The sequence below is a fragment of the Urocitellus parryii genome, chromosome 3, assembly GCF_045843805.1.
Source record: "Urocitellus parryii isolate mUroPar1 chromosome 3, mUroPar1.hap1, whole genome shotgun sequence".
Classification (NCBI taxonomy): domain Eukaryota; kingdom Metazoa; phylum Chordata; class Mammalia; order Rodentia; family Sciuridae; genus Urocitellus; species Urocitellus parryii.
Genome location: NC_135533.1, coordinates 137,291,227 through 137,303,564, shown reverse-complemented (window position 1 = coordinate 137,303,564; position 12,338 = coordinate 137,291,227). Strand labels below are relative to the sequence as shown.

The 12,338-nt window shown below is 50.2% G+C and overlaps 1 protein-coding gene across 3 annotated transcripts in view; it reads right to left on the bottom strand.

Moving 5' to 3' along the window:
• The window catches only part of Ccdc63 (coiled-coil domain containing 63), a 29,681-nt gene extending 17,561 nt beyond the window's left edge, over window positions 1–12,120 (bottom strand). For all 3 annotated transcript variants that reach the window (XM_077796108.1, XM_026385993.2, XM_026385992.2), the window contains exons 1-4: window positions 12,112–12,120; window positions 11,540–11,709; window positions 9,101–9,290; window positions 2,049–2,168 (exon numbers count right to left, since the gene is read on the bottom strand). In XM_077796108.1, coding sequence (XP_077652234.1) covers window positions 2,049–2,168; window positions 9,101–9,290; window positions 11,540–11,709; window positions 12,112–12,120 — 489 coding nt within the window. The remainder of the gene's footprint in view (window positions 1–2,048; window positions 2,169–9,100; window positions 9,291–11,539; window positions 11,710–12,111) is intronic.
• Between the last annotated feature and the right edge of the window lie 218 nt (window positions 12,121–12,338).

Sequence of the window (12,338 nt, the reverse complement as noted above, 5' to 3'; positions counted from 1 at the left end):
TGCGAGGGAGCAGACGTGTCAGATGAACAAGTTAGAGTCACAATGTGAGGATGATGGGTAATAAAGTCCTACTGTGTTTGGAATCCCTGGGAAGTGAGTAGATTGTAGCTACTGTCACCACAAAAACACACACAACCATATGACATGATGGATATGTTAATTTCCTTTGCTACAGTCACCACTTTTCTCTCCACATGTATTCCAGAACATCACCAACTATGCCTTAAATATACATGATAAAGCTTATTTTTAAAAATATTTTTTTAAGTTTTTTTTTTAAGGTGATGTGAGCCAGGCACGGTGATGCAGATCTCTAATCCCAGCAAAACTCTGGAGGCTGAGGCAGGAGGATTGCAAGTTTGAGGCCAGCGTCAGCAACTCAGTGAGGCCCCTAAGCAACAGTGAAACCCTGACTCGAAAAAAAATATATATATATAAAAAGGGTTAGAGTGAATTTCTCTCATAGACACGGAAAAAGAAACAACTACAAAAGAGATTCCTGACAGTAAGGGCTTTGCTCCCATCAGAGGTTTTCAAAGCACATTATGAGAGATGTTAGGTTTCTGCAGGGTCAAGGCGGGCTTAATTGAGGTAGCCAGCAATAAAATTTAAGGGAGCTCTCGTGGTCAAGTGTCAACACAGCATCTCCCCAAGCCTGAGCGTGAGCACCTCCTTAAATTTTAAACCCTGGTCTCTTGGCAGGTTTCCCTGTGGGGGTCTCCAGCTGCCACTCAGGGGAGAGGGGACCAGGGAACAGAGGTTCTTACTCTACACGAACTCGATTGTGCAATAAAAGATGTGACCTACTGGGAGGCTCTCAGGCTCTCTGGAGTAGGTGGAGGAGATTTCAGGGTCATGGGTATTCTGGGATCCGGAAGTCATCTTTAGAGATGGCCCCTAATCCTCTCGAATGCATAGCCAGTCCTGTCCGGTGTGAGGGGAAGAGGGGACCAGTTTGGGATACAAAATCCTATCTCTCCGAGACATAAGAGGGGACCTCGCCACAGAGTGCCTGGGTAACGCCTGGTGGTCAGAGTTTGGGGGAAGCTAAGAGTTTTGCACAGTGAGGCAAGGACCTGTCCCCCTCTGGATGCAGGAGCTGCTGGGCTGTGAAGTGTCCCCGCCCAGCCTTCCTCCGCCCTTCTCCTGATCCTCCAGGGGGAACCACCTCTCCTCACTCTGCTGCCACACAGTTTAGACTGGGCTGTCCCGGCTCTCTGCTACCACTCTGGGGGAGAGAAAGCCAGCCAAGAAGAGTCACAGGCCTCAGGTCCCTGTATTCCATTCTTCTAACCACAGTGTTTGGCTCAAGGGTGGGCACATGATCCAAGCTGATCCAATGGGAACCCCCCCCCCTGGGACAGGCATATTAAACCCTTAGGAAAGAGATGCTCCCTTTCTGCTGGCATTTGATCATGTCTGGGGCTACCCAAGGATGACGTTTACCCAGGGGAGAGATGGACAGAGAAGATGTCCAAAGGACATGTTTGGAGCACCTGCATCCAGCTATGCCTGAAGGCCCCACTTCTATCTCTGAGTTTTTCAGTTCTTGGACCAACACTTTCCTTTTTGTCATTGTTCTTTGGGGGGTTTTTTTGTTTGTTTGTTTAAAAGTCAGTTAGCAATTTAGAAAATCCTACTTAATAATACAAAAGACATTGTGAAATGAGGATGATCATGAAAGGCCTAATAGCTAAGAGGATGACGTCATTCAACAGCACAACAGTAAGTCACTGGCTATGACAAGAAGCAAGGTCTCACTGCCATGGTGGAGGAATCTAATTCTGCTTGCTGAAGAGGGTAGGCATCCCCGGGACGGTGGGGGCGGGGGTGGTGGTGGAGGACAGCAGCACATGCTAAGGTAGATGGGACAGAGTGCAGAGAGGGTGGATGGCAAACTCTAGACTGCTTCCTGCTCTGTGTGCCCATCACTGGTTCACCATCTCCTGGGTCCACAGGGAAATGGGTGTGGTCTGCCAATGGTTCAGAGGACGCCCTTCTTCACCAAGAGCAAAGGGGGTGGGGGGAGAGGGGAGCACCCCACATACCCGATTCAGCCGGCTCTCCAAAATGTGTATCTGTTTCTGCAGTTTCTGTGGGTTGTTGGCCTTCTGCATTTTTGTGAAGATCTGTTTTTGGCTTGAGATTTTTTTTTCCATCTGAACAATCTGCAAAAGAGAGACGGAGTGAGAGAGCAGGCAGCTGTGTTAGCATCTGTAGGGGTATAGATTCCACAGTGGGCTCGCTGAAGAGGGCTAACGCAGAGACAGAAATACCCTTTCTTGCCCTGTCAATTCTTCTCTTTTGGATGTCTGCTCAATTCAGCTTAATCTTAGTTTTGGGTAAAATGAGGCAATTTAAAATGTGGGAATCTCAGGCTGGGGCTGGGGCTCAGTGGAAGTGCACTTGCCTGGCATGTGTGAGGCACTGGGTTCGATTCTCAGCACCACATAAAAATAAAGGTCTGTCAACAACTAGAGTGTGGGATCTCACCTGTGCATGGAAATTCCACTCACCTGTGGGTATGAACTCTGCCTCCCTAAGCCATGGTCTCTAGCAGAAATGAGTGGACCCCAAGGGGCCATCTGGGACCTTGAGCAGGTGTTGTTTGGCTCTTGCAGAGCACGGGTACTTTGGGCATTTAATGGGTTGGTCACAAAATGTCACACATGTCATGACATGTGAGACAGCATCAGGCATTCATGATGTGTCTCCCATCCCTTCCATCCCTTGGGACTTCCCAATGCCATCTGGACACTACAGAGATTAAAAAAAAAATGCCTTTATTTTACTTATTTATTTTTATATGGTGCTGAGGATCGAACCCAGGGTCTCGTACGTGTGAGGCGAGTACTCTACCACTGAGCCACAAACCCAGCCCCTCAAACTGTGTTTTTGTTTTTTTGTTTTCTTTGTAAGAGTAAAAGGAGTACAATTTATTCAAGAACAGAGCTCTCGCAGGGTGAGAGCAAGTTGCCGGCAAACTATCTTTTCTATGTTAATACACTGTATTTTTCATTCAGTTCTAATGAACACTGACTGATCCAGGAACAAAGTGACTTTATAAATCAGAAGAAAGGGCTGGGGATGTGGTTTAAGTGGTAGCCCGCTGGCCTGGCATGCGTGAGGCACTGGGTTCAATCCTCAGCACCACATAAAAATAAATAAAGATACTGTGTCCACCTAAAACAACAAAAAAAATTTAAAAATAAAATAAATCAAAAGAAAGCAGTTGGACTGAGGCCACAGCTCAGTGGCAGAGTGTTTGCATGTGGGAGACAATGGGTTAGATTTCAGCAAAAAAAAAAAAGAAAAAAAGTGGGGGGTGCAGGAGATGTAGCTCAGGTGGTAGAGTGCTTCCCTTGCATGCACAAGGCCCTGGGTTTAATCCCCTGTGCTACACACACAAAATAAATTGTTCTGGAACTTTACCAAGAGTTGATCACCATGAAAACAGCAGCCCTTAGCCAAATCCAGCCCATGTTTGTTCTTATTAATAAAGTTTTATTGGGACACATCCACAGCCATTCACTTACATATTGTTAAGGCTGCTGCCTTCAGGCTACTCAGGTGGAGTGAGGTTGTTTCAACAGAGACTGTAGCTTACAAAGCTGAAGTATTGACTGTTTGGGCCTCTACAAAATGAGTTTCCTGGCCCTGTTCCCGATATACCACACTAGAACATTCAAATATGGAAATAAATTTAATTGTAGTGTAAATAGCTTTTCTTTTATTTCTTCTTTACACTATAATTAGGGCATCACGATGATTTAAAAGAGTAAGGAAGCGGAACTTCGTATCATCTGTGAATTGCAACAGGGTATTTATTGGTTGTTGAAAAGGGGTCTTGGCAAAGGATGTTGAATGAAAGGAGCCAGACATGGAGACATACTTTGAAAGTGGCCATTTACATGCTGTTCTATTCGCAGGCAGAACAAATCCGTGATGCTGGGGATTAGGACAAGGGTTCCTCGGGGGTAGTTAGTGGAAGGGGACCAGCGGAGTTTTCTGGGCTCTGGAATTATCTCTGTCCTGACATTGGTGAGGGTTACAGGGATGTCTAGCTATGTGAAAATTCATCCAGTTGTACCCATAAGACACCTGACCTTAACTGTGTGTAATTAACTCAATGGAGGGACAGAAGGAGGGAAGCAGAAAGAAAGGAAAAGAAACAGGTATGGGAATAGCAGGTGTGAGACCCACTATCCTAAAGGGCTCTACAATGGCCTTTGGTTTTTAATATATATATATTTTAGTTATACATGGACACAATATCTTTGTTTACGTGCAGGGCTGAGAATCGAACCCAGTGCCTCACACATGTGAGGCAAGCGCTCTGCCACTGAGCCCCACCCCAGCCCTATGACGGCCTTTTATTTGAGAGTCCCCGCCCCCCCCTTGAGAGTTCAGTATTCATAGATTCAGTCTCTGGCTGGAAACAGAGGCAAGGCCCTGGTTTTAGGAAGGTCAAGTTCCTTGGTGAAGCCAGAGAAAGCAGTTTCGGTGGAGGGGACGTTGCTCCAAACACTGGGGACAGAAGTGGAGACAGCCCCAGCCCCAGAAAGGGAAGCAGAGAAAGTAGAAAAATCTCCCTGAAACTTCTAGAAAGGGGGAATGTGGGCGGTCACCTGCAATCCCAGGAGGGTTACGTTTTGTGTTTTGCTTGGTTTTTAGTTTATTTGAAGGAGGGGAAGAGAGGGACCCCTTGGAGAAAGAGAGGTAAGTGGAGAGCTAGGGGGCAGTTGCTCTGAGGCAAGGTTTTTTGGAGACAGGGGCTAGGGAGACCTTGCTCTGGAGACCTGGCCCTGTAGACCAGGTCTCCTCCTCCTCTGCAGCAAGCAGATATGGCCCAGGGTGGAGGGACGCAGGGGGAGGCACGGGGAAGGCCTGGCTGCCACAATCTTGACATCATCCACCTCTGTCCAAGGGACTTCTTGTTAAGCAAAAAAAGAAAAAGAAAAAAAGAAAACCCAAATAACTTAAATGTCCTGTGTTTCCCTGAATGGAATCCTGGGAGTGGAAAAGGACATGAATGGAAACACTAGTGAAATCCCAATAAATATGGTAGTCAGGTTCACAGTCATGTGCCAGGGTGAATTTCCTGGTCCTGATGAATGTCCTAAAGTAACCTAAGATGGTCACTTTCTGGGCAGCAGCATGAAGGGCCTGTAGGAAGCCTCTGTGTTAGCTTTTTTTTTTAATATTTATTTTTATTTATTTTTTAGTTCTCGGCGGACACAACATCTTTGTTGGTATGTGGTGCTGAGGATCAAACCCGGGCTGCACGCATTCCAGGTGAGCGCGCTACCACTTGAGCCACATCCCCAGTCCTGTGTTAGCTTTTTAACTAACAATTTTTAACTAATAATTCTGTGGATTTAGAATTATTCCAAAATACAAAGTTTACTTTAAAAAAAAACAATAGATAAATAAATACCCCTTGACTGGAGCCCCTTGGTTAGGTATTATGTTACCTGCAGCCCAAAGCATGCCTAACAGACACACTGTCCACTTTCTCCAATAGGACAATGAGCTGACTCTGATTTCAGATAAGTAAAATACACCCCATCCCAGCTGGCAGGGGAGAATTTTGATGTCTCTATCCTTCAGCCCCAGAGCCCTACAAATGCCCCCCCCTCGGGGTCACTGTCCCTTAAACCTCACTCCATAGATGTTCAAATGTGTCATTTCCACCCTCTGCTAGAAATGGGCACAGCCAGCTGCAGTGTGCTTGGTCTACACCCAGACAAAGATCCTCATCCTCCACCCACCCGTCAGCCCCACTGAGAAGGAGCAGCTTGACCAGAGTCCCAGGAGTCCCCAGGCTAGCCTGAAAATGTCCTCTGAAGAAAAGTGCCCTTCGAGACAGGCGAGGACCAGGTCCTAACTGTATCAGGGGCACTTTGTCTTCTGGGGTTTGGGCTGTGACTAAGGGGTGAGGCTTTCTGGGGAGAACCTGCTGTGTAAAGAAAGCAAGGAGGGGCTGGGGATGTGGCTCAAGCGGTAGCGCGCTCGCCTGGCATGCGTGCGGCCCGGGTTCGATCCTCAGCAGCACATACCAACAAAGATGTTGTGTCCGCTGAGAACTAAAAAATAAATATTAAAAATTCTCAAAAAAAAAAAAAGAAAGCAAGGAAATAAGGGGTCACCACCATTTAATCATCCCTTCAGAGTGAGAAGTTTGTCTAGAGACAGCTGCTGGAATTCACCTTGGAGGACGGTCTGAAGCCCAGCTCCTGTTCTGGGTTTGAGGGGTCCTCGGTGAAGGAGGCTTTGGTGCCTCGGGGTGAGTGACAGAGCTTGTCACCCACACTTTAGTCTGCCTCTGGCTGGGGTTAGAGACCCCTGAGCCAAGATTAGGCTGCTGAATTCTGGAAGCAGTTGTGTCAGGGGTACTGTGTCAGCACCCCTGAGTTTCAATGCCCTTCATTTGTCCTCACACCTTCGTGAAGTCTCTAGGGCACAGTCCCAGCTGTCACTTTGAGACACAGAAAGATAAATCTATTGCCTGCAGTCGAAAGCTATGGCCAGGTGGCTGGCATGAAATAGCAATGTGAGCCAACTAAAAGACAACACATTCTGGGTTTCAGGGTGGAAAAAACAATAACACAGAGTAGTTGCACACCTGTAATCCCAGCCACTCAGGAGGCCGAGGCAGGAGGATCGAAAGTTAAAGGCCAGCCTCAGCAACTTAACCAGGCCCTAAGCAACTTAGACCCTGTCTCAAAATAAAAAGGGCTGGGGATGTGGTTCAGTGGTAGAGCAACTCTGGGTTCAGTCAGCCTCATCCCCCTCAAAATAAAACAGGCTGGCAGAGTGCTGAATTGTGCATCTGGAATACTTCCCCAAAGACCTGTGTGTTAAAGGCTTGTTCCCCCAGAGAGGTGCTATTAAGAGCTGTGCCACCTTTAAGAGGTGGGGCCTAGCGAGAGGTCTGCAGGTCAAGGGGGCGTGTCCTGAGGGGGCGTGTCCCTTCCTCTCCTTTTGCTCCCTGGCTCACCACCCTGAAGTGCTGCCTCCACACCCTGACATCGCTGCTCTGAAGGGATGCTGCCCTCTTCACTGGTCACGCTAGAGTCACCAGCCTCTGCTCCTCCTGATTAAGTTTGCCATCCTGGCCCCTTTGGTATCTCTAAGGCCGGAGCGGCTCTGGCGATGCTGGGAGGAGCCAGGAGCCTTGGGCTGAGCCGATGGAGGAATGGATTCCCCAGCCTGGCGCTGCTGCCTTCCAACACACTTGCTACATCCTCCCGAGGCCAGGCAGAGTCCCGTGAGGCTCCAGCGACCTCCTGCAAGGACGAAGCTCTGTCCAGGGGTGGAGGACACAGGAAGGAATTCTGGAGCCTGCCCGTCCTGGGATGAGACGCAGCCAAGAGGCTCTGCACGGGGCCCTGACGCCACGATCTTTTGAGGATCCCACACTAGGTTGTCCTCGCCTAGTGCTTCTCAAGACCCGTGTCCCATCTTTTCTTCAATTTCCCTCTTCACTTTTTGCCTCCTTCCTCATCCACCCATCCATGCTTATTAAACACCTGTTCCCGTGCCAGACAAGAGAAGGGCGGCAAGCAAGGCGGATGGTCCCCGCCCTCAGAGAATGACAAACCAGTCTTGAAAGTGAGCCTGGGAGGGCAATGAGCAAGGTGCTCGCGGCAGGCTCAGTAGGGCCCTCTAGTGGGGAAAGATGAAATAGTGCCTGAGCTGGGACCTTAGGGATGAATAGGAGGTCACCAAGCACAGAGGATGGGAAGGGCACCTGGCAGAGGAACAGCATCTGCAAAGGCCTGATGAGAAGGAGGGCACTGTGGACTCAAAGGACATGAGGACCGAACACCCAGGTGCGGGCAGGGGATGGGGAGGCAGGAGGGCCGAAGTGCAGCAAGGCCCAAGCCCACTAGAGCATTTGGCCTGACTGCAGAAGATCACTGTCTGAGGCAGAGAAAAGATGTAATGAGATCTTTTGGATTCATTCAACCAGTTAATATTTATTGAGAACTTGCCGTGTGCCAGACAGACAGGTGTGGGAGTGGGCATTACCACGGGGACAGAGAGGACATAGTCCTACCCTCATGGATCAGACAGACTGATGAGACAGACATTAAGCCACCCCGTCTCAAGGCAGAATCGCAACTGTGAGAAGAGCTTAGGAGGGAGGTGCCGTGGGTGCCTTTGAAGAGGGTAAGGGGCTGTGCAGCTTAACATTTACTCCCTACCCTATTCCATACCAGAGGCTGAGCTGCAAGGATCCAAGATGGCTCCCTAAGTAAGGAATGGAGGGTTAAACAGAGAGGAGTCAGGTCTTCCCTTCTTCAGGCTTGCTCCAGGTCCCACCCCACATGCCCCCTTTAGCTGTCCTGCAGACTCTCAATGTGCTCGCTCACACCCTTGAAAACAGCCCCGCCTAAACCCTGGCCCAATGCCTGCTACTGAGGGTGCTGCCTGCTCCCAGACAGCAGCCTAACCTGTAGAAGAAGATACACTGTACCCTGGAGAAAGGACACACAGAAGGCCCCCCAAGAGGACAATTGGGGTGGTGATGGGGGAGCATGTGCAAAGACCCTGAGGTGAGCCAGAAAGGTGGGCAGGGACTGGACCATGCAGGGCACTTCAATGCATAGTCAGGGACATGATTGTTAATGCCACCCAGTAAATCTTAACTCTTTGCCATGGGAGGGTGGCACTTCCTGGACACCTGTGTGGATGGGTAGAGTCACATGACTATCTTGAGCCAACAAGGCTCCAGGGCCAGTGTGAGGCCCTCCAGAACTCTCCTCTTCCCTGACGTAATACCTGGCAGTGTTCCAAATGGGTGCTGCCCACCCCGCCACCCATGGTACATATGCAGGAAGAGGCCTTCACTGTTTGAAGGCATGGAGCCTGGGGAAGGTGGCGTTCGCTGCTGCAGCCTGACCCCACTGCCCCTGGTTGATGCCCCAAGGATGGGATTGTGGTGCCCTGGGATTAAGCCCAGAAACTAGGAGCCCCGAGGACACAAGGGTGGCAGCATTTAGGGGAAGTCAGGAGAAGGACAAAGAGTCAGTCTGCCTAAGGCATCCTGGGAATGCCCCCTCCCCTCCTGCTCTGGGTGACCTTTGAGTCGCACCTTCTCGTCCAGCTCCACCAGCAACTCTTTCGTGGACTTAATCATGGCTTCGTAGTCTTCCTTGGCCTGCAACAGGAAACGCAGCTCAAGGTAGTTTTTCTGATTCAGATCCAAGTTCCTTGAGGACTTCAGGAGACTCAAAACCAGGGTGATCTCATTCTGCTCTGCTTGCAGGGCCTGGATTTCCTTGCTGTTGGGAAAGCAGCCTGCGGTTAACCTGGAACCTCAGGAATTACCTTCAAGGAACATTCTAGACACTGTAGCTTGGGAGATTTGTTTCCCACCTGGATGACCAAAGTCTCCCCTCCAGGTCTGCAGCCCTGATTGCCTGAGATCCAGTTTCTCTCCTTGGAGGGCCAGTGACTGACTCAGCTGACATGGTCTCTTCCTCTCCTTTCCTCTGTCTATGCTGAAGGAGGGCTGGAGCGGGGATGCAACTCAACAATGGGAAACCACACCAAGGCGAGGTTTTTGTGTTTTGCAGAACTACTGCCTCAATGTCCTTTGAGAGCCTGGGGAAATGCAGAATCTCAGGCCCCAACGTGGGACCTAGTGGATCAGATGCTCCTTGAGTGTTCTGCAGGCACATAGAAGTGTTGGAAGCAGGGCTCAGAATGCTAAAGAATGTTCTAGGGAAAGGCTTGGCAAACCTCGTTCTATAAAAGGCCAAAGAGTGAATATTTTAGGCTTTGGGAGCCACGGGTCTCTCTTGAAAGCTCTGAATCCTCCCTACAGAGTAAAAGTGGCCATAGGCAATGCATAATCTAATAGGTATGGCTGTGTGCCAATAAAACTTTATTTACAGAGAGAGGCAGCCAGCCAGATCTGAACCCTGGGCCATGGCCTGCCAACCACTGTCCTGTAGGACATTCTTTAAGGATGGGAATGTCCTCTATCTGCACCATCCAGGAACACCCATGGAGGCACATGTGGCCAGTGCACATGGGAAATGTGACTCGAGCAACCAAAGAACTCTGTTTTCGATTCATTTAATCAGTTGCAACTTCAATAGCCACACATAGCTGGTGACCAGAGGACCTAGTCTTCTCAGCTTGCAACTGGACTTTCTCTCCTTCTTCATCCCCTCCTGGAAGGGGGTCTTCTTTAAGGTGGAGAGAAAAGAAAGACCGCTCCACCTGAATCAGGCGTTTGGTACGGTGGTTAAAGCTAAAGGAAGGTTTGTCTGTTGTAGACAGCGCTCGGACTGGGTAAGAGAGTGAGGTGCCCCTAGATTTTAAAAGCGCTCCCTCTCAGGGTGGTTTAAGTGAGGGGTGGCATTTGGAAAAAGTGCCTGAGGGCCCTGCCCTCAGTCTGGCTCTATTTATAGGTGCTAACTGTAAAGAAACCAGACTCCCCACTCCTCCACCCCTCCCTTCAGTTCTACCAAAGTGAAACCAGATCAAATGGGGCGAAGTAGCCACACCAGGAAGGAAGCATCTCTTGATGCCAACCAGGCGTCCAGTCAGATGGCCAGGCACAGATGTGCAGGTTGTGGGCAGCACCACCCTGGAGAATGCCCACAAAGCATCACAGATGTGTTGATTACACTTTTCTAGGAGACACTTTTTCTTGTTCTAATAAAATCCCTATGCAATGACCATTTTTCCAACAGATGGCAGTAAAGTGTCTTGGGAAAGGATGCCTTTTAAAAATTCACAGGGATGTCCCATGTGGACCAGCCCCGGCCCTGATTTAAGTGAATCCAAGGGAAATCTAAGGAACCGTTTTCTCCATCCTTTGAACTTCACGCATCATCCAACAGTGAGATTTTCTAACAGTGAGCTTTCTGTAAACACTACGGATGTAGCTAAGGCATTAGATTCCTGCGGAGGGAATCTCAGAATTCCTGCTTCTGTTTGTTTATTCAACTCTAGGGAACACCTTTCTGTTGCCCAAAGAAATACACACACCGTTGTTTCTAGGGCAACCTAGTTTCATATATTCTATCATGAAGTTCCCCTAAGGACGCACAAATAGGGAAGGCCAAGGGTTTGCACAGCCCAAGGAACTCCCCCAGGCAGGGCCCAGGGCAGGGATAACCACGCCCACTTCTCCTCCCACGGCCCCTCCCCACTCAGCTGATTGGACCAGGAGTAGACACCTGACCCAAGCGGAGCCAATCACACTTCCCCTCTCTCGTGGGCCTTTGGGACGGATTCCAGACTGTGGCCCTGGGTCACTGGCAAACTCAAGAGTTGGGGACAATCATTTTCTTCCAGCCAAGGATGAAATTCGGAGAGAGGACAGGAAAGAGAGGCAGAGGCACCAGAAAGCCTCCTCTCGGGTCTTCCCTGAGGGTGGGCGCCCTGCTCCCCGGGGTCCCCGCCGAGCCCTGGACGCTGACAACACCCGCTTCCTGCTGAGGCCGCGTCCAGCGGGTTTCCCCTGGAGAAGGTGAGCCCGCGAAGCCCAACCCCGCTGCCCTCCAAGGTCACTCACTGCTGGCTGGAGAGCTTCAGCTGGCTGCGGAAGTTGAAGGACTTGCGACTTTCCACCATTTTTCGGAACTGCAACCTCAGCTGCCGAAGCTCGACCTCCGCCAGCTGCTCCTTGGTCTTCTCGGAAAGTTCCGGAGGAGTTACCGAGGTTTTTCTCCTGTGCTTCTTCAACTGGTTGAGATGGTGCGGAGAGTGAGGGGTGAGGTGACCAGAAATGCCCGCACTGGGGCTCAAGGGAGATGGCTGCCTGCACAGGGCTGGCCATGGCTGCCCACCCAGGACGAGGTGAATGCTCGTCTGCTACATGGAAAACCGGCCCTGGGTTGCCAGGATGGCAAGATGGCTCCTGTCAACACTGCGTACTCAAGAGGTTCCTTGCTATGTTGAGAAGAGGGTATTCTTGGGGGCCCTGGGTTCAAGTCCTAGCTCTGCCACCTTTTGTGACCTTGGGAGTAAGTCACTGGCTGTCTCTGAGCTTCCAGGCTCCCATCTAAAAAATGACAAAGAGCTAATACTTGTGAAGTGAGTATACAGCAGAGTGCCCAACTGTCCCCAGGAGCTGTGGTTACCTACCACCGGCATCTTGAAGGAATTGAACTTTTCCTCTGCTCAGACACTGGACCTACGGAGGTCAAAGCCAGTGAGCGCACCTCTTTGTCTCAGCAGTGTCCTGTTCACAGTGATAAAAGGAAGAGAACTTGTGAGCCACCCTGCTGGCGGTGCAGGACCAAGTGACACCTCCTCCCTTCCCCACTCTCCACAGTCCCGTCCCCCGCCCACAGCTTGGCACGTGAGAAGGA